Source organism: Aspergillus steynii, assembly GCF_002849105.1.
Source record: "Aspergillus steynii IBT 23096 chromosome Unknown P170scaffold_6, whole genome shotgun sequence".
NCBI classification, from domain to species: domain Eukaryota; kingdom Fungi; phylum Ascomycota; class Eurotiomycetes; order Eurotiales; family Aspergillaceae; genus Aspergillus; species Aspergillus steynii.
In genome coordinates this window covers 1,739,248-1,765,163 of record NW_020194403.1, presented here as the reverse complement: position 1 = coordinate 1,765,163, position 25,916 = coordinate 1,739,248, and the positions used below count along the sequence as shown (strand labels likewise).

Below are 25,916 nucleotides of genomic sequence, written 5' to 3'. Positions count from 1 at the left end.
AGGTTTCGAGAAGAGAAGGGGGGGAAGAAAAAGCGAGAGGGACAATCAATAAATAGAAGGAGGAAAAGGACAGGGGGAAAAAAACAACTGCGCTCTGGATGGCTGTTGGGAGGAGACTAGCAGCGGGAGGGGGGGAGGGTGTTCACCGACGACCCGAAAAGAGAGAGCCGGATGATTCGATGACGAGGAGATCACCGCGGACGAGGTGGTGGAGAGCTTCGATCAGTCAATTGACCGGAGCTGAGGAGAGGAGGGGCAACACGAGGCGGTGACCAGTTGGAAGGCACGCAATGGGAAGCATCTGGAGCAGAGTATGCGGTGCAGGAAACATTGACCTTCTCCATGATGCACTTACTTCTCTGGCACATCGGCCAGAGGGGGGTAAGCGGGGTAGGGTGGCATGCGGGATGGGAGTCTTGCCAGGGGAAGGGAGAAACATGGGACTCAAACAAACTCACCGGGTGGAATGGACGGGGATAAGAAAAGAAAGCAGAGGAGGAAAAGCAGAGCAGCGCAGCAGACGGGCGGTTCTTGTATGAGGCTGGACGGCGATGGTGGGGCTGCCCCTCGCTCTTTCCTGCTGAAGGTCTCGCCGGACGCGAGATCTCCCGGACTCCCTCGGGGTAAGGCGGGTACCTCGTTTCCTGCGTTGGATATCTTGGTATCTACCTAGGTAGGTAGATGGGGATGGGGCAGGAGGTCCTATACTACGGAGGTATAGGTACTACGGGTCCTATAGTTCTACGGATTCTATCGGTCCTGCCGTATACTTCTCTCATCCTATCCGGATGTATACAATATACTCTATAGGTACTGGTTGAATGCCAGAAGCTTCCATCTTCCCGTTGCGTAATGACGAAAATGCCCGTCGACACCTTGCTGCCTCGTCGGCTGCCGGATAAAATATATCGCGCCCATCGTTCTTTGTGGCCTGAGAACCGAGGCAGCAGTTTCCACGTGACCCGTCGCGCTGGGCGGCTCCCGTAAGCTCGACAGCTCGCCGAGCTGGCCGCCTGTGACGGAGTTCAGATACCCCCATCCAAGTCGCCTTCCCATCGAATCCCTCGGCCACTTCTATTGCTCCCCCTCCCCCGTGTGGACCTGGCCATCGTCATCCATTCTTTTTCATCCGCAAACCCATCCTACGTCTGCCTAACCGACCCCACGAGCCCTTTGTCGCTATGAACGGTGCCGGTGACCCCGAGAGGGAGCAGGCCCTCGAAGATTACAAAAAGAGCCTTCTGGAGCTGCGGGAATGGGAGGCGAAACTGAAGTCACTTCGCATGGGAATCAAGGACCTGCAGAGGGAGTTTGATATCTCCGAGGAGAACATCAAGGCCCTGCAAAGTGTAGGCCAGATCATCGGTGAAGTATTGAAGCAGCTGGACGAAGAGCGATGTAAGTCTATCGATGCCCCCTTCAAGTTCTTGTCCGCGTCTTCCCTTTGTCTGTCTGATGCCTGTCCGCTCCCGCCTGGATGGGATTCCCTTCGCCTGGTGAAGAGACGAATCGATTTACGTCATCCGAACGCTGACCCCGATCAGTCATTGTTAAGGCATCGTCCGGTCCCCGATATGTTGTCGGTTGCCGCTCCAAGGTCGATAGAGCGAAGTTGAAACAGGGTACCCGTGTGGCCCTGGATATGACCACCCTGACTATTATGCGGATGCTCCCTCGGGAGGTCGACCCCTTGGTGTACAACATGTCTTTGGAGGATCCCGGCCAAATCAACTTTGCAGGCATTGGTGGTCTGAATGATCAGATTCGGGAGCTACGTGAGGTGATTGAGCTGCCGCTGAAGAACCCGGAACTTTTCCACCGAGTGGGCATCAAGTCGCCCAAGGGTGTATTACTCTACGGTCCTCCCGGTACGGGAAAGACGCTTCTGGCGCGAGCCGTGGCCAGCTCCATTGAAACCAACTTCTTGAAAGGTAGCCCAATCCGTAACCCCGATGACCGGCAGAGTTGGGGAATGCTGACGCGCCGCTAGTGGTTTCCTCCGCTATCGTTGACAAGTACATTGGTGAATCGGCACGGTTAATTCGAGAGATGTTCGGCTACGCCAAGGAACATGAGCCTTGTATCATCTTCATGGACGAAATCGACGCCATTGGTGGCCGACGATTCTCCGAGGGTACCTCCGCCGATCGAGAAATCCAGCGGACGTTGATGGAGCTTCTCAACCAGCTCGACGGATTCGACTACCTCGGAAAGACCAAGATCATCATGGCCACGAACCGACCCGATACCCTTGACCCGGCCCTGCTACGAGCCGGTCGTTTGGACCGAAAGATCGAGATTCCTCTGCCCAACGAGGTCGGCCGTCTGGAGATTCTCAAGATCCACACCAGTACGGTCCAGTTGGATGGTGACATTGATTTCGAGAGCGTGGTGAAGATGAGCGACGGACTCAACGGAGCGGATCTTCGCAACGTGGTGACGGAAGCGTATGTGCCCCGGCCTTCTTCCACGGATCGGGAGTTCCGGTTCTTTGCTGACATTGCCAACGCAGGGGTCTATTTACGATCAAGGACTACCGGGATGCCATCAACCAGGACGACTTCAACCGGGCGGTCCGTAAGGTGGCGGAGTCGAAGAAGCTGGAAGGCAAGCTGGAGTACCAGAAACTGTAACTGCAGGATGATCGATTCAAATATTAGCCATGTGTTTAGAGGAGCCCTCAACGAGTTCTTTGGTGTAGTCGTAGACCTCGTAAACATCGAACTATCGCCGGGCGGGTTCGTTCTTTGTTACGCGCCCGGGACTTCGAACCCCAGCAAGACCATGTGCCCCCCCCTGGTTCAATCCCGGGAAGCTTATCCTGTTCGCAAAGTCAGACCATTCAACCTCGCTCGTTTCCTTACGAGCAGGGAAATCCAGAAAGTCACTGCTGGACCTGCGATATGGCCCTCGCCAAGTCTTTCCCCGGCATTCTCCACCAATGGGTCGGGGCGCCAAACCGCAACAGGTGGCCACTCCTGCTCGCTCGACTGTACGGATTTCCGACTAGCCAGAGCTTAGTGCATTGCTGCGCCGGTATATATGCCTCCCTGAGATCGGCCTTCTGAGCGCCGCTTGCACTGCGAGGCGAAGCTGACGTCTTCGCAACGGTGAGTCCCGTCGTTGTTTACGCTACCGGGCCGTGGTCGTCCTCCGATCTACAGGCGCTATTTCGGCTTATTCCTCCCAGGGCTATCTGACTAACTTGGCCTTTCTCGTCGTTCAGATTCCTTCCTGTCTTCTCGATCCCCCGAAATTCGAACGGTCTATATAATCCTAGGGAACGCTCGGCCGGTGATAACATCTGGGAAAGCGTCAGCGTGGACGGTGACCGTGCCTGATGCCGACATCTGTACAACGTCTTTTATTCGAACAATCCTTTCTTTCCGGCCTGTCCTCCGCGTCCGGCGAGCCAGTATAGTAGACGCACCCTGGCGGTCATGTCTTTTCAGTATCCTCCAAACAATCCATCGCTTTCTCCTTCTCCTCAGCGACCGTTCGAAAGCCACAATTGGCGAGCTGCGAGCCGGAGCCCCGGTGCCGGTGGGCTACCGGGTTATGGGATTTCGCAGTCCGCGGGGGTATCCAACAACCTGAACAATCTATTCGGTGGGGATCGCACTCTCCCGATGTACAAAGACAAGCCCTATTTCGCGCCGCGGCGCACGGGACCAAGACACAGGCGGGGGAAGATTATAAAAGGCGGGATCATGCTGTTGTTCCTGGGGCTCGTCTGGTACTACGTGTCTAGTCCGAGTGACTGGGGTAAGCCTGTCTTAAGCACGCCGGACTCGGCCAAAGGAGAGGAGCTCTGGGCCTGGGTGCAAAGCTTGGATGAAACGGACCCGGCCTACGACGGCGGCAAACCAAAGCCCGTCGATTGGGCCGCCCGCCGGGAGAAGGTCCGCGATACGTTCGTTGTCAGCTGGGATGGCTACGAGAAGTATGCATGGGGTACGTTGCGGACATTCGCCGAGCGAGTTTGCAGGTCAGCGTTGCTAATACACTTCTCTCCCGGGTAGGATTGGATGTGTTCCATCCCATTGCAAAAGACGGCAGAACCATGGTGGCCGGTGGCATGGGCTGGATGATCGTCGATGCGCTGGACACAATGATGATCATGAATCTCACCTCGCGGGTGCAGCATGCTCGCAGCTGGATTCATTACTCCCTCCGCTACGACCAAGACCACGACGTGAGCACCTTCGAGACGACCATTCGCATGCTGGGAGGTCTTCTGTCGGCCCACTACCTCTCCACGGCCTATCCTCAACTAGCCCCGGTCGCCGACGACGACGTGGGCTCCCCCTGGGAAGACCTGTACATTGAGAAGGCCACCGACCTGGCTGACCGACTGGCGGGAGCCTTCGAATCCTCGTCGGGGATACCCTATGCCAGTGTGAACCTCAATACGTCCAAGGGGATCCCGTCGCACGCCGATAATGGAGCTTCCTCCACCGCCGAGGCCACCTCCGTGCAGCTGGAGTTTAAGTATCTGGCGAAGCTGACTGGCGAGGCTGAGTACTGGCGCATCGTGGAGAAGGTAATGGAAATCGTGGATGACCAAAAGGTGGAGGATGGCCTCGTCCCGATCTACCTATATCCAGACTCGGGCAAGTTCAGAGGAAACAATATCCGTCTCGGCAGTCGGGGCGACTCCTATTACGGTATGTTTCGCAATGTCCTTTTGGCCTTTTTGCGGGGGTTTTTCTACCTGGCCGTCCTCCCCAACATGTCTCCTGTCCCTGGCCACTAACTCTCAACCTTGCCTTAGAGTACCTCATCAAACAGTATCACCAGACCTATGAGCAAGAGCCTGTGTACAAAGAGATGTGGGACGAGGCCCTCATGGGGATCCGCAAGCACTTGATCGCCTACACCAAAAACGCCCAGTTGATGATCCTGGGCGAACGACCCACGGGGCTCGGCGAGTCCCTTTCACCTAAGATGGACCATTTGGTCTGCTTCTTGCCCGGGACGATCGCCTTGGGTGCGACGGGCGGGCTGCCCCTTTCGCAGGCGAAGAAACTCCCGACGTGGAGCCATCGGCATGACGAAGAGATCCTGGTTGCCAAAGAGCTGATGAAGACCTGCTGGGCAACGTATCTCGCCACCTCGACCGGCCTTGCGCCCGAAATCACCTACTTCCTCACGGACGACCCTCCCGTGATGCTGAGCGACATGTATCCCGACTCCACCATGACCGCGGCCGACTCCAAGTCCCAGCAAGAAGACCTGCCCCTTAAATCCAAGCCTCTCTATCCGCTGGATGACGAGACCTCCAACTGGCGCGAGGACATCAACATCCACAGCCAGGACCGACACAACCTGCAACGGCCCGAGACCGTCGAATCCCTGCTGTACATGTACCGCATCACCGGGGACGAAACCTACCGCCACTGGGGGTGGGAGATGTTCAAGTCCTTTGTGCGCCACACGGCCGTGGTCGAGCACGATGCGCCGGCGCCGGCCGCCGACTCTGGAGCCGAAGCCGACGCCAACAGTGAGGGTGCCAGCGTCGAAGCGCAGGGGAAATCCCGCATCGTGGGCTTCACCTCGCTATCCAACGCCAACACCCTGCCCCCCAAGCGCAGAGACAACACGGAGAGTTTCTGGATGGCCGAAACCCTCAAGTACTTCTATCTCCTGTTCTCCGAGCGGGATTTCCTTCCTCTCGAAGAAACCGTCTTCAACACCGAGGCGCATCCGATGCCACGGTTCAAACCGAGTGGAGATCTAAAAACGGGGTGGGCACGGAAGCCGCGAGATTCGTGAGAGATCTTGAGTTGGATTTGAAATGATTTGTGCTATGTTCCTTATTTGTATTTTTCTTTTCTTTTTGATTTGTTGTTCTTGTTGCGACGACTTTTTAGGATGAAAATACATGATAGGAATAGAAGGGATGGGGTTATTACTATTGTTTCATTTATTAGTCCCATATCCTCCACCAAAGAACTTCAAATTATTCAGTTATGTAGATAGGCCTGTGATGGACCTCATTATGTAAATAGTGCGTCTAAAGATAAATATGTTGTGTCATGATGCACATTAGATTCATCTATACAAGAGGGTCGATCAGTTAAACCCCGGACTAAAATATATACATGGGCTTAAAGACGAAAGGACCTAAAAAAGAGCCCAAGATTTCACTCGCTCCGATCTAATGCCGCCTCGATCAACTTTCGATATCCACGCACGGCCTCCTCTAGCTCGGCCACGGTGATCGCCTCGTTGTCGCCGTGCGCCACGTGGATACTGCCGGGGCCGTAGAGGTAGCGACGCACGCGGCTGCCGTCCGCGCGGTCGTGGATCTGCAAGTTCGGCACGTCCGTGCCGTAGTTCACCGTCGTCACCTCGAAGCCGGCCACGTCCGTGTCCAGGTCCTGCGGCGGGTAGCCCTCGGAGCGCGTCGAGAAGTCGGCGTACACGGCCTCGCTGCCGTCAGTGGCATCGCGCACGGCGCGCCGCACGATCTCGCGCGCCTCGTCCGGGGTGCCCGCCGCCAGGCGCACCGCGACGTCCGCGCGCCCGCTCGCCGGCACCACGTTGGCCGCCACTCCGGCCTCCACGCGGCCGATGTTCACGGTGGTGCGGCCGTACTTAGGGCTAGCGGGGAGGCCGCCCTTGGCGGCGGGAATGTCACCCAGTCGGTCGACGCGCGACAAGGCGGGGAGGATGGCAGAGATGGCGCTCTGCCCAAGCCAGGGATACCCGGAGTGGGCGGCGTGGCCAGTGGCAACCAGCTCGAAGCCCAGCATGCCCTTGTGACCGGCGACGAGGGCCAGGTCGGTGGGCTCGCCGAAGATGACTGTGTGGAAGGCGGAGGGGCTCGGGTTTAAAGAGGATTCCGAGAAAACGCGCATGCCTTTCCCGCCGACTTCCTCGTCGACAACAAAAAGGAGCCCTAGCGGAGCTTCAGGGTCCTCGTCCAGCACCTCGAGGGCCGCGAAGACCTGCGCCGCCACGCTGCCTTTGGCGTCGACGGTGCCCCGGCCAGAAATGCGGACGGTTGCGGTTGAGGAGGAATCAGAGTCGATGCGGTCGAGGGAGTAGGGAATAAAAGGCGGCACGGTGTCAATGTGACTGGTAAGCAGGACCTGCGGATGACTGGACGTCCGGTGGGCAAAGATGTTGAAGCGGACCTGCCCATCACCACCGGTCACGGGCTGCTTGACGACGGAGAAGTTGTGCGCCCCCAGAAAGTCCGCCACGAAGTAGCCTATGCGGTTCTCATTCCCGGAGATGGACTCGATCTGAACCAGGTCGCGGTGGAAGGAAAGGAATGGGGAGTCATTGATGACCTCGTCCAAGGAGTCGGCGGTGGAGGGCGACGAGGAGAAGAATTGCAAAGGAGTCTGGGGGAAATTGGGGGACGGAGAAGCAGCAGCCAGGGCCGCCGTGGCCAGCAGAAGGGAGGAGGGGAATAACATGAAGCCGAAGGAGACGACGAAGAAGGCAATGGACTGGAGCGCTGGAACGAGGGCCACAACTCGAAGAGGCGGCAGTTCGACGGTCGACGAGGATCACGGCGGGGTCACGTGCACAGACGCTCATCACGTCATCGCGAGATCCTCCTACGATCTTTTCTTTGCTTTCCCTCTCACATTCTCCATTCGTCTTCGCTAGATCTCATCCAATGATCACAAATGATCCATCGCGTATGATAGAGATAATTACAGAGGTCCGATTACTTGGAGTCTACATGCCCCAATGGGATCGACGTTTGGGATAGCAAACAGACTTCTTCCACTTCCGTTCGGTGGCTTCTTCTGGTCCTAAACTTTGATGGGATGGAATTAGGGAACCACCCGGCTGGTTCTGTCCATGTGGATCTGACGTCGGCACCAGAGTTCGACGTTGGAACTTGGAAAACACAGAAAAGACAGAAGGGAAAAAAAAGGGTCCACCGGGAGATCGGCCAACCATCGAACTACCGGCCAACCAACCCTCAAGAGCGCGCGGAAAACCCCTCAAAAAAATCGAGTTGAGGAGAGACAGGCAAAAGAAGTCAGCCAGTTCGAAAACAATGAATTACGCGACGGTCGCGACCTGCAGCGACCGAGACAGAAGGGGCCTCTGCTCTGCGACTGCAGCATGTACGCAGTAAGCAGAAAGGATGATGCATGGAGGAATGACCACTCTGCCAGAGGTTACTACGCGTGCGACCTGCTTCGTCGGGAGTTGTCCGACGCGAAGATGATAGGTCATGGTACTTTGGGAGGAGGGGGGGAATCGGTGCGTTGACATTTTTTGCATCTTGGTCCCAGGAAGAATGACGATGGCGGTCGCACAATCGGGAGGGCAAAGACGAACCACCAGCCACTGGAGCTATGTCAATCCGATGGAGTTCTGTGTGAGACCAGTCGAGTCGGTCGGAGTCTAGATTGTCATCCTTCGCCGGTGTCTTGCTCTCTCCCGCGCCCACGATGGGTCTCGCTTGGGGTGTTTTTCCCAAGACCAAACACCCTAAGGTGGACAATGACGCGAGGCCGTTGGAATTCCCCCGACGGACAGGCGGAACGGGGTCTCTGATGGATCATTTTCTCTCCATGAATCTTAGGTTTTTTTAACCTTAAAGGACCTTCTCCCATCGGACAATTAAGCACAGGTTCCTTCAAGCCATGCGACCGACAGGAAGTACCGCATCTCATCTCCGAGAAAGCAAAGACAGAAAAGAAAAGACAACGACCGACCGTGGCAAGCAAGGCCAGGGATCCACGGAACTGGACGGAGCGCCTGCACGGGTCTGGCGAATTTCCCGACGATCTCCCATTTTATTAAGTCATACCCAAAGAAAAAAAAAATATGATAAAAATAAAATAAAAAATAAAAAATAAAAAAAAATAACAATCCATGCTTGGCAGACGAAGGCGAAAAGACGGAAAGAATTTGATAGATAGAGAGAACCCGAGAGGAATCCCGAGTGACAAAGTAGACAGAGAAGACTAGGATTGATTCATTTCGGAGTTTTGCTTTTTTTTTTCTTTTTCTTTGCTTTTGCCCCTCACGATGCAATGGAATTAATTAATTAATATATTTATTGTACGGACTAAAGACGAGAAGAGAGCGAAGGCAAAGAAGGCATTCTCTGGTTACGTCTGTGCTCCCCTCGCCGTCTCTGCATCTCCTCTTTTCTTCTTCCTCTTCTTCTTCTCCTCCGCTCGCCATCTCTTCCATCATCCTCTTTCCTCGCCAACGCCATCATTCATTACTTCCGGTGGAAAGCAACTGCAGCCCACTGAGCTGTCAGCCTGCCCTTTGGGCCTCACGAACACCCTCTTCCTTCCCCTCCGGCCAGCTGTTCGTCCGCTTGCATCCACTGACGTGCTCCACGTCTTCTTGTCGGCCCTGCCGCCTGCCATTTTTCTCCCCGCCTCGGCCAGTCACTCGCTCGTGGCTTTTGGCTCGCGTCGTCTCAGAATCAATTGTCCTATAGCGTCTTGCTCGCTGCTGGTCTTGTCCTTGTCTCTCGCTCCTTCTCTCGGCTTGTCTTTCACCGCCACGCCACGTCTGACTTGGGCTGTCGCAGATCATAAAGAGTCATTGTTCTCTCCTGCTTGCTTTCTTCCTTTCTTCCTTTTTGTTTTTTTCTCTTTCTTTCTTTCCCTCTTTTTTTTATTTGGACGGATTAAGAAAAGAAAAGAAAAAGCAATACAAAGTAATCTCGTCTCACTTCTTTTTTTTTTTTTTTTTTCTAAAAACAAACATTGCCCGGTCAAATCAGTGGATGATGTCTTCGACATAAAGAGAAGAAACCCGATTTCTTTCCCTGCGTGTCGCGTTCGTTCTCGCGCTGCTTTCCACCTGAAGCAACAACAAAACGAAGGAATTCCGCCACATTGATCAAGGTTAAGGTCATTTTCCAGCATGCTCAAACTTTCGCATCTCTTAGACGCCAAAAGGCGTGACAGCTCCGACGCTATGGTCGACCCGTCGCGGCAGTCGCCTCAGTCCCCGATGACCACCACCTCGTCAACGCCTGTCTCACCCGCGGTCTCACTGTTCTCTGCCAAAGGGCATACGCGCTTCTCAAGCTCTGTGTCCTCCTTGGTTTCGTCTCCCGGCCACGGGAATTCCATGGAAGGCGCCTCCAGGAATCCCTTGACAGGAGTGAAGGAAGAAGACTCCTGTGGGTCCCACGCGAGGGATCTCGAGGAGGAATATTTCCGTATGTTGCCCTTGCTCCCAGCCCCCGTGCCGGCTTTTTCTCCGACAAGCCGGTACGCTTTTTTCTATAGTTTCTTTTGCTGATCCGCGAGCAGAGCACTTTGACCAAGGTTTGTCGGAAGTGGAAGATTCTTACTTTGCCTCCATCGATTACTCGGACGGCTACGACCTCACTGATGCCGGCATGGAGATCCCCCATTCTCCGAAGAAGAGACGCTCGGACAGCATGTCCGCCAAAGGTCTCTCGCGTATAAGTTCTCGAATATCAACCATCTCCTCGCGCTGGAAGTCCCGACGTGCGTCCGATGGGCCGGACGGCGTGGACGCGTTCTCGACCACCCTGCGGTCTCGTACCAACTCCGCCTCTTCCGTCCTGGTCAGTCCGACGGTGGGTTCTATCTGCCGCGTCGAATCCGTTACGGTGCCTCCTTCGCCGGCAAGGACGATCTTCGAGGAGCGCATGAGTGAATCGGGAACGCAACCCATCGACATCGCCAAAGCCAATCGTCATGGCGATGAGGAATCGGCGCCTCAGGCGACCACTCCGCTGCTGCCACCCTTCATGGGAGACGAACCTGTTTATCCGACCACCTCCCGGGTTCACTCGCCGCTGCAATCGCCCTCCGTCGCCGACATGTCGGAGGATCTCCCCGACGGAAATGTACTCCAGGACCCGCGTCTTGCACTGCTCCCGTCCCCGCCGCTATCCTCCAAGCCGTCCGTCGCGTCCTTCAACCGACCTCGAGCCAGCACGGCACGAACGGTGTCCGGGGAGGCACCGCCGTTCATTTTATCGGATCCCAAGGACGAGTGGGCCAATAAACTGGGGCATGCCAACTTCAACATTCAGCCCGAACCATACATGCCCGAAGTATACGATCTGGAATCCTTCCGGCTGCTGCGTGCCCAGTGGGATCTCGCCCAATGCAATTTCGCCAAGCATCTGGTTCGAACGGGCGAACATTACGGAATCACGTCCAACATCTACAAGCTGACGGAGGAGAAGTGGGAATCCATCAACAACGAATGGAGACGTCAACACGAGGCCATGCTCTCTCAACTGGAGGCCACCGAAGGACCTCACCTACGCCTGGTCAATTCCCACTGCGATCCGTACGAGCAGTTTAAGGTCCCTCGCCTGCACGACGACAAGTTCCCCCAGTTGGGCGACGGCGAAATCGTGGGGCCTATGAAGATTGCACCACCCACGACTGATTCTGGGCTCTGCCGCAGTCAATCGTTGAAACGCAATTTCCTCAAATTCTTTCAAGACCTTGTGACGCGGTCCTAGACTTCCTCGGTCCGCGGGTTCCTGCACCAGAGACCGCACTTTGATCTTGATTTCCTTTTCTCTTTATTTTCTCTAACGACGATAGAATTATTGTGCGAGGCTGTGTGATGATGTATAACATCTAATGATCTCTAATGCCTCATGGATGACCTGAAGCGTGTGATGACTAATGTCCTTTTTTCTTTTTATCTCTTGTTCTTTGTTGTCGATCCTGGTTTGTGATCTGATACTGATGACTTGATGACTTGTGTGCCTGCGACTACTGACTCGCGGAGCACCATCCATTCTTTTACGCACGATGCATTGCATTTCCATTTGTTCTTCCGGGCCTTTTTCCCTGCGATCTCCTGACGGATGACTTTTCTGCGCCCACATGTAACAGTACCTCGGTGTACTACCAGACGCATCTGCCTTTCGTCTTTTCTGCGAGCGATGTACTTCATGCATGAATGCGATTGGATCCTGCCCGGCTGGAATGTGGAGGAAAAGTTGCAGGTCCAACTAGAGGAACGAAAGCGGGGGCTCTTCTATGATAATGATCGGTGTTTCATCCATTCCCTCCCCCGTTTATACCCTTCGAGCGTGATTGATTTTATGACCCGCTGTATCCTATAGAAATGTTTGGGTGTTTCACCAAAAAAAAAAAAAAAAAAAAAAAAAAAAAAAAAAAAAAAAACAAGCCTCATTGACTGTGTTTCTGCACATGTATATATAATAATAATACTTACTATCCACCCAGTATCTCTATCTATGATGACGTGTGGTTGATCACGGAACTTGTTTTCTGTATTAATTCTCATTTTTCTTGAGACCCCTTGCGCAATGGATGTACGAAGTGCATACGGGTGCTGCTAGATAGCTGCACATGGCCCAGAGCGCAGCAGGAGAATCAATCAGCCGAGCCAGCCGAACGAACTGGTGATTCTCACCCCCGGACAGTTTGGTTCTCCTGCATGCGACTCCAGCCGTCTGCATTTCCGCGGCGCAGATGAAACATCCAGCACCCACCTCCCGTTCCATCCCCGGTGCACCTTCTCTTCCCCCTTCCTTTCTGTCCAGATCAGATCAGATCCAGTACTGGCCCCACACTCGTTTGGCATCGGCATTGCCTCGGAAGCGAAAGTCGACCCGAACAATATCGGTGAGGCCTTCCGACAGAGCCGGCTCCTTGAATCGGCGAAGAAAGTCTCCAAACGCGATCCCTGGAAGGAGGGTGCGAGATTCCGGGTTCTAGAGGTAGATAGATGAGTTGCATGAGCGAGAGAAAAGAAAACATTCAAAAAAAAATTCCGATTTCCAACGCACAAGACAGAGAATGGCATCGGTATAGATAGCACAGGGACGCATGATAAGCTTGCGCACGGGTACGGGGAAAGCGCGCGGTGCACAGCGTGGGATAAAGGGGTTGCGGATTGGTTCGAGTCCCGAGGCAGGCAAAGCACGGATCCACCAGCCCTTTGTCTCCTCCCTCTCTCTCTCTCTCTCTCTCTCTCTCTCTCTCTCTGTCTTTGTGGACCACCAGGAGGGGAGCACAAAGAATCAGAAAGATGCCGAGGCGGGGCGGTTATCAATGCATGCCATGGAAAGGGCCCATTCTTCATCCCGGGGTGCAAGGTAGGTAGGCAGAACGGTAAAAGGATGGTAACGTGTGTAACATCAAGAAGGCTTTAGGGGAAAGGTTACACATACCAGGTCTTGATTTGCTGCTCGGACAGCATTGTTATGCCGGCAGAGGTCCGGGGACGCAGAGAAATACACGCAACGGATTGGAACGTTGAATTCCTTTGCGACTTCGACCCAGTGGCCTCGGGTTTCTGGGTCTGCATTGGTATTGTCTATTGGCGTGATGATGCCAATTCCCCGACTCGCGTCGGGGAATTTTTTGGGGCAGGCGGCCGGTTAGCAAAGTCTGAAAAGGAATGCGACATTGACCGTTGAGTTTCCAAACGGTCTTTGGTTGAGGGGATGAGAAAAGCAGGGAGTTAGAAAAGATAGGAAGGGAAGGGTCTAGTCTGGTCTGGTCTGTCGTAGAACATCAAGCTATATGCAAGGGTCATGTATCACATACCAACTACCACGGACTTTTTGGCCGCAAGGTATTCCTTAGCTGCTTTGATGCATTTTGGTCGCTGCAAGTTCCCCTGGTTAGCTTGCTTTTGCTGGTCTTCACCCCTTTCCTGTTTCAGGCCGTCTCTTTGTTTCGAGCCTGGCCGAGCCGATCGTGGATGCATTGGCTCAGAGACAAAGCTCGGATGTATGTGGCGGACGTACCGTCTTGAGAATGTCCTGGTTCACTCGTTCATATCCCAATGGCTCTAGGTAATCCCAGTAAAAGGTCGATTTGCCCGCTCCGGGACTCCCGCAGAAGATGACAAGTTCGAGGGGACTTTGGCGCGAGAAAGGGGCAGGCGCTATTCAAAAAGAGGTTATTAAATCCGTAGACTGACCAGCCTTCTACGCCAGGCGCGAGGGTCCATGGTCATTCCAGACCATATGCCCTCTCCGACTTACCGTCATCGTCGTTATTCTGAAGATATGAAGACGGGTTAAAAGGTTCCACAAGTGGCTCTGGGTCAGCGTCGAGGAAAAACTCTTCGGGCGTCTTGAATGGCACCCCGATGTTCGCTGCGAATCCCCTGGAGCATGGAGAAGTCAGGGCCAGCCCGCATATCTTTCTTTCGCAAAAGGATGCTCAACCTTACCGGTCTACTTGGGAATGGTCTCGCGGTCTGCCGGCGGCATCTCCCACAAAGACAGACCCGGCCAGATCGACTCCAGCCACGTCGAAGTCATAGTCATCTAAGAACTCGTTCCACATCCCACTCCTCGGTTTCCGGTACCCGTCATCCTGAGTAGCGGCGTAAACACTCAAAGGGAGATCCAGCTGCTTCATAACGGCTGCGACTCGTTCTTTAAAATTGGTCAGGCTTTTAGAATCGCCCTTCCCGGCTTTCATCTCTTTTTGTAGACTGATCTTTTTTTGGTTGGAGACAATGATCACTTGGTATCTGAAAAGAGGTTTCAGCTCTTGATCCAATTTGGCCAGTGGGTTAAGACGGTAAATCCGTTACGCCGCTATCACATACCCATCGGCGTCCAGCTCTTTGAGGCGAGAAGGCACGCAAGAATGCCACCACTTCCAATCCGAAGAGTTTCTCGGGAATGTGTTCCCCGAGGCGGTTGAGACCAAAGTCGAGTCCTTCCCTCAACCATCAGTCTTGGGCGCTTTCATGAGCATTCGGGTCGAGGGATGGACTTCAACTTACGAAATCAAATGCAGCGATCTTTGGCTTTGCCGGATACTCCTTTTTAGGTCCCGATTCTTTGGAATATTTGCCAATGACCAGGCTATTGTTCACAATCCGCCAGGAGAGTTGCTCGGGCTTTTTCTGGGACGTGGGCGTGAAGAACGAGGACATGGCTTTCTCTAAAGCACAAAGTCAGAGACTATGCGTACACCGATTCAAGATCGATGGTTTCCTTACTCGTTACCGTTGGTTCGACTTTCCGTTTGAGCGGAGGCGGAGATATAGCACCATTGGGGGACGGGGCCCGCTTTGTGCCCCCGGCTCCAGTCATCCTCAGTCTGAATAGTATGGAGGAAATGATGAGATGACCTTCAAGGAGGCCTTCGCCGTTGGTCGATGGAGAGACGGGGCCGTGATGCCTGTGGGGATGAGGACGTCTCCGGAACTATGCTGAGTTTGGGCGGAAGTCGACGCGCCGCCCGCGCGTCCGACTCCGCGAGGTCACATGTCTCCGTTGATGGACCGCCCGGGCTTTCCTTATTGTTGTTTACGAGCTGAGAGGAAGCCTCTTTCTGTGCCACGCAGGATAACACATGTATTATATGTATTATGCGCAGTGAGAATGAAAATACGAATGAGTTACTATCCACTAACTCTACCTCCAAAAACAAAGAAGAGGGAACTAATCCCCCCTCCGGGTATCGAGCATGTAAAAAGAAAAAGAGCACGACGCCTCCAGTCTATTTGGCTCGCGTGTCCAGAGAGAGTCGATCCGCCTGTTCCAGCCGGACGGCCGACTTCAGCTGTTCTCGAAGACCAAACAGATGCTGCGAAGCCGTCTTCATCATTTCTTGGTTGCCGCCATCCTGGACCGTAATGGAGGCCTGCAGCACGTAGCTCCCGGTTCGATCCAGGGAGGTCATTTGCTGGAAGGGAGGCAGCTGACGCCGAGGTTCATGTGGTTCTTGACCCTCGGTGGGATACTGCAGGACGCGATGGAGAAAGATGACGATGTCGTTCAGGATGAAGACATCGCCCTCCACCATGTACTCGGTAACATAGCTGTCCGAAACCGCATCAGCAAGAAGGGCGATCGATCATACGATTCGCTTATCCATGCCCGTCGCGGGTCACTCGGGGAGGGACTGACCTATAGCCCCAGGCATTCATGGGGGTGGAGATATCACCTTTGGGCAGACCGGCGCTGGCCGTCAGTCGGGTGGTGACGGCCGACCGAGTGCCGGCCTCGGGGATGTCTCTGAACTCCAGCTTCCAGGGCTGGTGATCGTAGCAGTAAACGTGGCCGCCCTTCTCGTCGGTGCCAGCCATGGAGGCGTCAGTATCTCCGAGCGAGGTTGGCGGCGGGCTGGCACCCAGATCCGCCGGGGACACGGGGCCGACGACCTGGGTGTAGAACATGCCTCCGTTCAGCATCTTATTCAGGCGCTGCATGTCCGGGCCCTGGACGTCCTGGCTGGCGCCGACATGGGTATTGATCAGCCCCGGCTTCCGGTGAGCCTTGAAGATCAAACGCCGTTCTAAGCGGTGACGAGGTTGCATGGCCGTCAAGCCGGCCAGCTGCTGGAGAAGCTCATGATGCTGGTGGGCGGGGACCGAGGCGAAGAGTAACAGCTCATGCATGACCACGGGGGAGGACAAGAGCAGCAGAGACAGCTGGCTAACGGGCTGACAGGGCAGGATTCCGGAAGGACCAAATCCGAGATCTGCTGGCGGCGGGAAAGTGGCAACCCGCGGAAAAACCCGGGTCGGAGCGCTGGTCCGAGCTTCTTCGCGTGTGGAATTCCCTTTCCAGGCGGGTTGCGCGATTCTGCTGGAGCCGTGGGATGCGGGGGATGGAATCCGACGGCGTTCGGAATTCAGATAAGAAGAGGAATCACGCATGAACCTTATGATTCTGCTGATTCTGCGCGGTGCAGCTCCGATTCTGGGCGTCCGGCCGGTAAGCAGCGCGTACCGTACGGGCCAAGCCTACGGTCAAGCCCTGCCGACAGCGGTACTGGACGTCCTGTACGGTACCGGCGTAAGGTCAGGTAATGGGAACGATTCCTCCCACTAAAAACCCGCTTATCAATGCGACGCAACGGGTCTAGTCTGGACGAGATCGGCTCGCTTCCGCTCCGACTTCCTCCCCTCCCCGTCTTTTTTGTAAACCCCCCCTCGTCCTCCTTCCTCTCTCTTTCTCTTCTCCTCCTTCATCGTTCCCTCCTGTCAGTCTCTTCATTCCTCCCATCGCCATCGCTATTAATCCTGTCCCTGTATATATTCCACTACGCCGGGTGCTGTTGAGCTGCTAGCTTCCTGTCTGCCCTAACTAATAATCGCTTACCTCGGTCGCTTCGGACGCTGTCGGATCACCCGTTTTTCTCGCGTCCAATTCGTGCGGATCGCTCGATTTTTCTTCTTTCTCTCCACCCACCGTCCCTTTTCGACTCTTCTATACTCCCTTAATTCAATTCAATCCCATTCAATTCAAAATGCGTGCCACCGTCGCTCTCGGAAACGCTGCTCGCACTCCTCTCATTCGGTTCCTTGGTCGCCGTTCCGTGCCTCGTATGTCTCTCTATCTCTGTCCCTCTGGTCTCGCGAATTGATTGAATTAACGCGTTTTTTTTTCTCCCTGTTCTAGAGTCTGTTGACCACACTCCTCGTCCTCACCCCGCTTCTCCGTCCGGCATTCTTCCCGACTCTTTTGCCGCCTATCGCTCCAAGGCTCAGCAGCACGGCCCGCTTGGTCGCGCCTCTTTCACTCAGGGCGCCATCGGCCGTAACTCGGGCGCTTCTCTGGGCCCCGTCCAGCCCAAGCAGGGCGAGTTTTTCGATCGCGTTGAGCTTCCTTCCCGTTTCCACCGCCTTCCCTGGAGCGAGGCGGAGATCGAAGCCATTGAGACCGGCGGTGCCAGTCTCTGTGCTTAGATTCTCCATGCCACCATGAGGGATGATGCAATGAAGACACTTGTAGGATGAGCACGATGCATGGTATGGCACGTTGCCATGAGAGAGGAGTGGTCGTTTGCGACCGAAGCTATGACGGGAAGAACTCTTCAACAGGTGCCCCGTGGGTGCTTGGGCAGGAGCCGTGAGTTCGGAGAGACCTCGCGTCATCCCGAAACCAAGCCGCTATATCAATTCCTGGCCGGACGCAATTTTATTATCCGAACCCGGTCATGGATCCCGTCTTGAACACCTCGGGTATGGGGTTTTCTCCGGTCCACGGCTCCCTCTTTTCTTTTTTCTTTTCTTTTTCCCTTTTTTTTTCATTTCTTTTGTTTTTTTTTTTTTTCCTACTCCGTATCAAGGCGCTGGTGGTTGCAAGTCATTCATACTTAGCGGTTCTATGTTTTTTTTCAAATACTCTGGGCGCGCACCGTGTGGGATTTGATTCGATATTTCTGTTTCTCTTTTCCTTCTTCATAGCGACATCTGTTCGCGGAATGTTCGGGGTCACAGCATGGATGCTTGATCTGCGTTGATTCAAAAAGTCTGCTGGACTATTGACTATCATTACACTGGAAGACTAGGCTTGGGTTTGTGTTAGGTTTATTGCTTGTACGCTGAGCTCGAGACGACATCATTACTACAGGTTAGAATTTCAACATTTCCAGTCACAACCGATATCTCCCCCGTAAATTGTCAGTGTTGGATATCGAGCACGGCGTGACCTGCGTTATGCCGGGGATGACACGTGCTCGCGGCTTAGTAGATTTAAACGCACTTCTGCCACGCAGCTTCTTCGACACAACAACCATCTCCCTCACGGCGAAAGCTACGGCTTCCAACCAATGGGCCATCGTTCATCCCAATTCTGTGATCATCAAGCAATGGCATCGTCTTCCCAAATGAACCGCCTGGCTTTTACTGAAGTAGACGAGGTCAATCATCCTCTAGCGACATATATTTATTCCGAGCCCTCGGCTCCTCGCACGTCTTCCTCCAACAAAGATGAAGCCGGCAGGGGACGTATTGATGTGATGGTAGCTTTTTTCCTTTCCTCTCGACGCCTCCTTGATTATGCCCATCCCATTTCCACGCCTGTGATCTGACATTGCATGACGACCAACAATTGGTGGAATGAGTTCATTGACTAGAACTATAGCATCCTTCTTCGACCGTTCCATCGTTATGGTCTATAACGTCACTTCGGGATCTTCTCATCGATGTTTTCCTCCCCGCTGGATACCCTCATAGTGTCAGCGATGATTATACCTCGTAAGTTAGGGTCTGCTCAATTGCTTGTGACTATGTGCTAACAATCATCTCAGATACCAAATTTTTGTGAGTTCCAGATCTATCTGCATGCACTCGATCTGTTCTGTCGCATGCATCGACTGTCAAGCTTCATTCGAGGATAGCCAACGGCCGGCCTGGTCTAAGAATCCGCTAGCTTATACCTCGTTTTCAAGGACTCCCTTCAAGCTTTCAGCAGTTCTATCGCAGGCCTCCTTTCCTCAAGAGCAGTATTGCAAGGTTGAACCTCTTGCTTCGATAAATAACGTTGTCACAAAGCTGACTACATAAAATATAGGAGTTGGAGTGGGCAATGCCGATGCCTCCCCAACATCTGCTCTTCTCCTGCATATCCTCCAGGATTCGTCAGGCCGAGTCGCGACAATCCTTTTCGCACATCGTGTTGGTACAGCTCTCGAGCCGGAATGCAAAATGTACCGGCTAGCAGCCGACGTATTCAACGACGTCGCAATGGTGCTAGATTGTCTCTCGCCGATGATCCCTGCAGGAGTTGGCCGAGTCACCGTTCTCAGCACGGCGGGCGTTCTTCGAGCCCTGTGTGGAGTTTCCGGGGGAAGTTCTAAAGCAAGCCTGAGCGCGCATTTCTCTAAATGGGGTAATCTCGCTGAAGTCAATGCAGTATGTTCAACTAGGTCGACGTTTGGACAATCAAGGAAGCTAGGGCTACTAACATCTCGAACTGTAGAAAGACTCCTCGCAAGAAACCATAATCTCCCTGATCGGAATGCTTGTATGATCTGTATTCCAATCATCCCTATTTTCGAAGAAAGCTCACAAACAACAGGTGGGATCTTTTGTGGTTTCCCGCGTGACAAGTTACACCGCGACCTGGATCGCTTTGGTTATGCTTCTTACGCTTCACTTGAGCCTTAACTATGCCGCGGTGCGTTCAGTGCAAATGACCAGCCTCAACAGACAACGAACGAATATCGTTTTTTCAACATTGTTTGAGTCGGATCCGGATTTCAATACCAAGGGCTTCGGTAGCAGTAACCAGGTAAAAGAGAGGGAACAAGACATGGGTTCTGATCAAACCAAATGGTGCATCCTGTCTCCTGCTGAAGTGGCCAGACAAGAACGGATCTTTGAGACAAATGGAATTCTCAGATGGGGCTCGGTTACATCTTCGTCTGAGACGGCTAGGATAGGTTTCTGCCGTATTGGAATATCCGTCCAACAATTTCTGGAATCCTCGTCCTCGTACGCATCCTCTGGATCATTGAAAACCCACCTTCCAGTCCCTCGGCTTTCTTCCCTCTTCAAGGAAGAATCTTACATACTCGCACTCCACTGCATCAACCAAACATGGTACGCAGATATTCTCCTGAAAAATACTAGCGATACCCAGACACAGCTCAAGGCCTGGGCACATGCTCTACTTGCAGGGCGGGTATTGCCTAAGTCGCTGAATGGGGACCCTACGGTTGATATTGACCGTATCCTCAATATCATATCGACAACATTGAGATTTCTTAACGAGGGTAATCGATTCGATCGGTATCTTCTAGCTTTGACACATGCGGGATGGGATGTGAGCCTCGGCGCCTTGGAGACAAAGTCAGGGCGGAGGTTCATAAGTGAGGAATAAAAGCGTCCTACAAGGACATCCATGGCAATGACATCCAACGGCCGTCGGCTTCCGATTCCAGCAAATCGCGTGTTTCTAGCCCTGGGTGCCCATGCGAGACTGAGACATGCTGCGTTTCGAATCTGGTCCCGGCGCGTGTGCTCACTGGGCATATATCAAGAACAGACATTTACCTGTCTCACATTGGCGCCTGATACGATAAATTGGCCGAAGGCTTGGTGTCTTCCCAACGGTGGTTTAAAGTCTAAACATAGATGGCACCACTCCAAATATAACAATACCCCACATTTCCAATCAGTTGTATAGGCGCTGGAATAATACGGCCTACACGGAGGCAATCCATGGGGCCTGGATCTCTCCTAGGAAATTGAGAAGATTACGATCGGCAGGGTGTTTTCTGAGATCGAGCGCCATTCAATGAGAGTGGCCGATGTAGCGCTGAGTATTTTTGGAACAAGGAAAAGGGAAAAAAATTAAAGGACAGAGAGCTGACTTGGCAACAGCCCCGAACGATGGAAGAAGTCGATCTCCCACATGCTTTTCCAGCCCGGTTCGGCCGAAGGAGGGAAATCCAACTGTGCAGTTGAGCTTGACCGCCATGTTCCATTAGCCGCCGGCCATGGGTCTTGGGAGCTCCCCTCGGGATGATGTTCAACGCGAGCTCTAGGAAGTCCTCGGTCCTAGCGGCATTGTTTCTCTGGAATGAGCATCGAAATCTCCGATTGGTTGCAAGAACCCCGAGCTGAGGCTAACGTGCGTACTGCGTAGGTACTGTGATTCGGTTCTCTGAGCTGGTCGCCGAAGCTAGACGCCTTGGTCACATACGATGTATTCCCTTTGATCGCTTACATTAGCGCCATATGGTCGTCCTCGACGGGGTACTGAAACATGGTCACCAAGGACGGTGTGCCACGTACGCCTTCCATCGAGCCCTGCCTCGGAAACAGACGATTCTTTGTCTCCATCCTGAACGAATGGAAAGCTAATGGAAAAGTCCAGGTAGCTTCCAGTTGCCGGCTGGGAACCAACAAGCCACGCTGCATTGGCATGATCCACTCTCTGGCTAGTCATTGCCCTAGCATGCATGCATTGACCTCGAGAACATGCTATGTTTGCTGTCAGTATTTGAGGGGGGGTCAAATGCGACTTGCAGAGCGCCCTAGGCTTCTTTTGGGTGGCGGGCGAGCCTAGGTATTTTCGGGCAAGTTGGTATCACGCTGTCTTGATGTGACTCTCGATCATGGTTTGGACACGAAAAGCCCTAGCACTCCGGCGAGACGAATGTTTGCAACCCCTGTTCTGGCCGACCCCGTTGATTGGGGGCAGGAAAGGTAAAACGCCGATCCATTGGATTGGTGAGATTTGGGATCAGGACTCTGCAAGATGCATCCTGTCCAGCCTTCGATAATCCTTCGTCCTTCCCTCCTGTGGGCGCCGTCGAAACAATCCGACGAGAACGGTTCTATGGGATACTTGCATTAGCTAACGACGCAGATCATGGGCCCCCAATGTCACGATCCACAGCAGATGAAGGGAGTCGCCGTTATGGATAGAGAGGTGGGAAAGAGAGGTGTCTCACGGTCTCACTCAGATTTGGGGCCGGAAAATGACCCCAAGACTGCCAGGGGAGCTAATACTCTGTACGTCGATACAGCATGCAGGCGGGTTAGTTCGCGATTAGCGCCAATGCGGCGCATCCAGGCTAGACCGGGAGAGTCACAATAGGGCCGCCTAAGCGATATGACAGGTAATGCTCTCGACCGGTAGGATGCATCCACGGCCTCCACGTTACAGAAACTACTAGTTTGCTACATGCGCACGGCATGAAACAATTGGCGAGGTAGCCGCACAAATTCATCCGGAGATCCGCACAATGGGATGCCCCCGAGGACATGCCATCTGCATACGGGACTTAATTGTACTGCACATAAGGTTGGCGCATTTCGAGGTGGATCTCCGAGAATCGGTCCAGACATGATAGGGAAATCCGATCGGGCAACCAACTGATCACCTAATGGGAATGATGCTCTGGCGCAATCACTTCATCCAGCCTCCGGTGAGCACTGGACATGACCCTTTTTTAGGGGTATCCACGGGTGTCAGATCGCAAGGCTAGGCTGCCAGGCAATATCAAAATCCCAATCAACAGATGGAGGGGGCGATCGATGCGATGGGATCGGAGAGAGTAGGAGCCTCCCCGGAGTTTCCCGAGGACCCATTCTGACTGAGATTTTTTTTTGTTCACTAATTGAAACCGAGGGCAACGGATACGAATCAACAGTAATAATCAATAATTAATAGGGAGTAATAATATGGATGAGCATCAGCATCATCCGATGAGTTGGGCCCGAGAAAGTGTGATATTGACCCGATCGATGCAGCAGCGAATCCTTCGGTGGCGTCGGGCGAAAAAAGCTTCCAGAGAAGTTCTAGAAGCCAAAATTTTCACCGCATCTGACTCGTTGTCTCGGCTGCCGGGCCTGTGACTGTCTTTTTTTTTTTTTTTTTTTTTTGGTTTCTTTATTTATTTCTATTCTGCGAGATGAAAATAGACAGAAATATTGAACCATTAAAAATAATGATAATAATCAAAAATCAAAAATCAAAATAAAAAAACCTTCCATCGGAAATTCGAACCTTCCTCGCAGGAGGCGAATCGCCCTGTGTAATCCGTTGCCAATTACCACCGCATTATTATTGCGCACGCGAAGCATTTACTACTCCGTACTCCGGAAATAGTCTACAAAGCCGATCACTGGAGTTGCAATCCAAAAAAAAAAATGGAGAGGCGACGTGGATCATACGGTGCAAATCATTGAAACGAACATACTACTCTAAACTTTGATATGACGAGAATCCTTGGATCATGTCATCATAATGCGACAATGCCGAATTCATAAGTCTGGTTTGAATGATCGACGATCTGCAGAGGCAGGGGAGAGGGGAGGAGGAGGGGGGGATGTTATCACCGGCGTGGTCTGACTCCCCAAGGAGGAGAGCCGTCCGGTGCACAAATCATGGGGTATGTGCATATACAGACAGGGGAGTACACAGTACTCCGTATGTACTGCGTAGGCAGCCAGACAAACTCGGGAGGGCAGGACGAGGTGAATACGGAGTTATCATGCAGCTGCGATGTAGATTGAAGATCTTTGTCCCATCCCTCGAGTCTTAGCCTGTTGTGCAACTCGACTGGAGAAAGGGATGAGGCCGAAATGTACGAAAGGGACGGGAAATCTCTCCTGTCCCCGGGAAAATCACGCATTCCATTCATCCATCGGGATGGAATGGGCGTTGCACAGGAGCCATCCTCGAGGTTGGTATGCCACCACCATCCACACACATTAACATGGGGGGGGACGAGTTTAAAGCCACCTGCCTAACGCAGTAAGGAGGAAGTTCATCTTGCCAAGGCGACCAGGGAAAGAAGTGTAAGGCAAACCAACAAGCTTCCCGGTCCCAGAACAAAGAAACGAAGACTCGGATATCCCAAGAGCGAGGGGGAAGGAATCCCAAACGAGCAACACGTTGTCGGCGCCAACCGCCACAGCGAGAAGTTCTTCCTGGTGTGCGTGTGGGCTGGGTGGTGTGTGTGGGAAGTGGAAGGGTGGAGCGAAAGAGGGGAAAGGGAGGGTCGCACCACCCAATCCCTCCGGTCGCTGTGGATTGGCTTGGATCCCTGGTCGACGAGTCCTCGCAATGGCCACGCGCCTGGCCGACTTATGCACACACACGCAAGCCACCGGGGCTGGGCGAGGGCGTCTTGACTGGTCGAGTTGAGCCACGTACGGCCGGCCCGAATGGCCATCTGATTAGCTGCTTCGCCGCAAGGGTGGGCCGGCTTTTCCATACGGTCAGAAAAAAAGAAGGTGGTGGAAGCCTCGGGACGTGAGTATTCTTTGAAAATTCCATGTCCGTTCTTCTGGTGTTCTGGAAAGGAGAAAAAAAATGAAAATAAAAATAAAAATAAAAAGTTGCCTCCCGACTCTAAATCGGTTTCCGAGAACAACAGTACGGAGTAAGCTGACAATGGAAGAGAGGAAAGATCGAAGCCCAATCTCCACAAGGCCAGATGAAATACTCTATACGCAGTACGGAGTACAGATATGAGATAGCACCCCAACTCCATAAGGACTCCAGGAGAGGGGTTGATAAGAGAAAATCAGCAATTCCCTTTCAGCCCTAGTAATCGACTGGGATCGTAATTATTAATCTACGTTCCCGCTGCTTCTTTCTCGAAGTGCCAGACTGCAAATCGCCAGGGGGCATCGTAATCACAGCCAAAATAACACCAGTCAAGCCACAGCGTGACACATACACGGTCCTGCAGGTCTGCAGGCCCTTGCAGACAAGTTGGGGAAAAGCAACTAAAACCGGCCAGGGGGTCGCCACCGGTGATACCACGCCGTCTGTCAAACAACGCTCGGAATGGAAGACGGGGTAGTGTTACGACGTAAATATGCATGGAGGGCATTAGCTGGCAGGGGGAGGTGACTAGGACCTGTTGGTTACTCGGTGCTGGGGCTTGGTTTTGCAACGGCCGGGGGTACTGCGGAGGTACCAATCCTTGCCTTGTTTGTTTTATGATATATACTGGGTATTTAATTTCATACCCCGTGTCTTTATATTTCATACCCATTGATGTCTACTACTCCGGAGGGAGTGCGTACCGTACTCCGTACTGCGTAGTAGAGTAACATCCTGCAGATCCACCAACGTCACCCATTCTCACACCACCCGACAACCCTGCAGTTGCATTGCGAAGGTCGATGGTTCTTCGCTGGAGAGAGTCTGAGCTCCCGGCACTACCGCCAACTAGCGCACTGGAGAGGGAGAGAGACTGAGAGTCTGGAAGGCAACCTCCCCACCACCCCTTGCCTCTGGTGGCTGCACAGCCTGCTTGGCAACCCGCAGATCCTGGCGTTCCATGGCCAATCAGTCGGCCGGATCCGCTCTGCACGACCGCCATCAGGCCGTCTTGCGCCGTCGGCGAGGGGAGGGGGACGACGAGAGTCAGAGAGCGAGGGAGGGGTTGCGCTCAAGTAGAGTTCGTAGGGGCCGGGCTAGTCGGGTTAGCACCTTAAACGGGCCCGAATTCGTAAGACCGATCTGATGTCTCGATTCTAGCTCCGTCGCTAGCCCGTTGCTGATAGGAAAGAGGAGGTGGAATCTTTACAAGCCATGTGTCCGTAGGAAAAGAAAACACGTCTATATCGCCTCGCCGGTCGGATTGGACGGCGCGCTGCTTCCTCCGATCGAGCACTACTCCGTCCTCTGGATTCCGGAACGGGTCATGTATCCATCATAATTACGGCATTATAGAGAGAGGGCTTACGGCCATGATTCAGGCTGTCGA

General features: G+C 53.5%; 9 protein-coding genes across 9 annotated transcripts; 5 read left to right on the top strand and 4 right to left on the bottom strand.

Annotated features, from left to right (window-relative positions):
- The first annotated feature begins 1,043 nt into the window (after positions 1 to 1,043).
- On the top strand, positions 1,044 to 2,679 carry rpt4 (proteasome regulatory particle base subunit RPT4). Its single transcript, XM_024845826.1, has 4 exons — positions 1,044 to 1,398; positions 1,545 to 1,931; positions 1,991 to 2,447; positions 2,513 to 2,679. Exons 1-4 carry the CDS (start codon positions 1,182 to 1,184, stop codon positions 2,631 to 2,633), a joined length of 1,182 nt encoding a protein of 393 aa, XP_024702258.1. The 5' UTR covers positions 1,044 to 1,181; the 3' UTR covers positions 2,634 to 2,679.
- A 408-nt stretch (positions 2,680 to 3,087) lies between these two features.
- Positions 3,088 to 5,923, top strand: P170DRAFT_511619 (glycoside hydrolase family 47 protein). Its single transcript, XM_024854906.1, has 3 exons — positions 3,088 to 3,954; positions 4,023 to 4,667; positions 4,775 to 5,923. Exons 1-3 carry the CDS (start codon positions 3,441 to 3,443, stop codon positions 5,773 to 5,775), a joined length of 2,160 nt encoding a protein of 719 aa, XP_024702257.1. The 5' UTR covers positions 3,088 to 3,440; the 3' UTR covers positions 5,776 to 5,923.
- Positions 5,924 to 6,033: 110 nt separating this feature from the next.
- Positions 6,034 to 7,479, bottom strand: P170DRAFT_438658 (M20 family metallopeptidase). Its single transcript, XM_024849653.1, has one exon. It carries the CDS (start codon positions 7,428 to 7,430, stop codon positions 6,147 to 6,149), a length of 1,284 nt encoding a protein of 427 aa, XP_024702256.1. The 5' UTR covers positions 7,431 to 7,479; the 3' UTR covers positions 6,034 to 6,146.
- A 2,190-nt stretch (positions 7,480 to 9,669) lies between these two features.
- Positions 9,670 to 11,458, top strand: P170DRAFT_466324 (uncharacterized protein; the record flags this gene model as incomplete). The annotated part of the gene is made up of 2 exons (XM_024852409.1): positions 9,670 to 10,168; positions 10,239 to 11,458. Exons 1-2 carry the CDS (start codon positions 9,868 to 9,870, stop codon positions 11,456 to 11,458), a joined length of 1,521 nt encoding a protein of 506 aa, XP_024702255.1. The 5' UTR covers positions 9,670 to 9,867.
- A 1,065-nt stretch (positions 11,459 to 12,523) lies between these two features.
- P170DRAFT_448668 (putative DNA 3'-phosphatase Tpp1) lies at positions 12,524 to 15,037 on the bottom strand (the record flags this gene model as incomplete). Its single annotated transcript, XM_024850984.1, has 9 exons — positions 12,524 to 12,688; positions 13,148 to 13,293; positions 13,527 to 13,587; positions 13,730 to 13,869; positions 13,970 to 14,094; positions 14,161 to 14,466; positions 14,530 to 14,657; positions 14,725 to 14,885; positions 14,944 to 15,037. The coding sequence occupies 9 exons, from the start codon at positions 15,035 to 15,037 to the stop codon at positions 12,524 to 12,526; spliced, it is 1,326 nt and encodes a 441-aa protein (XP_024702254.1).
- A 409-nt stretch (positions 15,038 to 15,446) lies between these two features.
- On the bottom strand, positions 15,447 to 16,347 carry P170DRAFT_362750 (mediator of RNA polymerase II transcription subunit 18; the record flags this gene model as incomplete). The annotated part of the gene is made up of 2 exons (XM_024844537.1): positions 15,447 to 15,768; positions 15,857 to 16,347. 2 exons carry the CDS (start codon positions 16,345 to 16,347, stop codon positions 15,447 to 15,449), a joined length of 813 nt encoding a protein of 270 aa, XP_024702253.1.
- An 835-nt stretch (positions 16,348 to 17,182) lies between these two features.
- Positions 17,183 to 18,051, top strand: P170DRAFT_438653 (alpha-ketoglutarate dehydrogenase subunit KGD4). The gene is made up of 2 exons (XM_024849652.1): positions 17,183 to 17,277; positions 17,354 to 18,051. Exons 1-2 carry the CDS (start codon positions 17,202 to 17,204, stop codon positions 17,638 to 17,640), a joined length of 363 nt encoding a protein of 120 aa, XP_024702252.1. The 5' UTR covers positions 17,183 to 17,201; the 3' UTR covers positions 17,641 to 18,051.
- Positions 18,052 to 18,563: 512 nt separating this feature from the next.
- Positions 18,564 to 20,560, top strand: P170DRAFT_363679 (RUS1 family protein; the record flags this gene model as incomplete). Its single annotated transcript, XM_024844597.1, has 6 exons — positions 18,564 to 18,698; positions 18,821 to 18,933; positions 19,109 to 19,191; positions 19,250 to 19,590; positions 19,658 to 19,702; positions 19,757 to 20,560. The coding sequence occupies 6 exons, from the start codon at positions 18,564 to 18,566 to the stop codon at positions 20,558 to 20,560; spliced, it is 1,521 nt and encodes a 506-aa protein (XP_024702251.1).
- Positions 20,561 to 23,782: 3,222 nt separating this feature from the next.
- On the bottom strand, positions 23,783 to 24,948 carry P170DRAFT_228266 (uncharacterized protein). The gene is made up of 2 exons (XM_024842888.1): positions 24,003 to 24,948; positions 23,783 to 23,935 (listed from the first exon to the last, which is right to left on the bottom strand). Exons 1-2 carry the CDS (start codon positions 24,687 to 24,689, stop codon positions 23,831 to 23,833), a joined length of 792 nt encoding a protein of 263 aa, XP_024702250.1. The 5' UTR covers positions 24,690 to 24,948; the 3' UTR covers positions 23,783 to 23,830.
- Between the last annotated feature and the right edge of the window lie 968 nt (positions 24,949 to 25,916).

Excerpts from the sequence above, each read along its gene's own strand:
- rpt4 (XM_024845826.1), top strand. The coding sequence starts at position 1,182 with ATGAACGGTGCCGGTGACCCCGAGAGGGAGCAGGCCCTCGAAGATTAC. Across the intron at positions 1,399-1,544 it reads GCAGCTGGACGAAGAGCGAT|TCATTGTTAAGGCATCGTCC; the intron begins GTAAGTCTATCG and ends GACCCCGATCAG. Across the intron at positions 1,932-1,990 it reads TGAAACCAACTTCTTGAAAG|TGGTTTCCTCCGCTATCGTT; the intron begins GTAGCCCAATCC and ends ACGCGCCGCTAG.
- P170DRAFT_511619 (XM_024854906.1), top strand. The coding sequence starts at position 3,441 with ATGTCTTTTCAGTATCCTCCAAACAATCCATCGCTTTCTCCTTCTCCT. Across the intron at positions 3,955-4,022 it reads CTACGAGAAGTATGCATGGG|GATTGGATGTGTTCCATCCC; the intron begins GTACGTTGCGGA and ends TCTCCCGGGTAG. Across the intron at positions 4,668-4,774 it reads TCGGGGCGACTCCTATTACG|AGTACCTCATCAAACAGTAT; the intron begins GTATGTTTCGCA and ends ACCTTGCCTTAG.
- P170DRAFT_228266 (XM_024842888.1), bottom strand. The coding sequence starts at position 24,689 with ATGGAGTTGGGGTGCTATCTCATATCTGTACTCCGTACTGCGTATAGA. Across the intron at positions 23,936-24,002 it reads TGGGACCGGGAAGCTTGTTG|GTGGCTTTAAACTCGTCCCC; the intron begins GTTTGCCTTACA and ends TGCGTTAGGCAG.
- P170DRAFT_438658 (XM_024849653.1), bottom strand. The coding sequence starts at position 7,430 with ATGTTATTCCCCTCCTCCCTTCTGCTGGCCACGGCGGCCCTGGCTGCT.
- P170DRAFT_438653 (XM_024849652.1), top strand. The coding sequence starts at position 17,202 with ATGCGTGCCACCGTCGCTCTCGGAAACGCTGCTCGCACTCCTCTCATT. Across the intron at positions 17,278-17,353 it reads TGGTCGCCGTTCCGTGCCTC|AGTCTGTTGACCACACTCCT; the intron begins GTATGTCTCTCT and ends TCCCTGTTCTAG.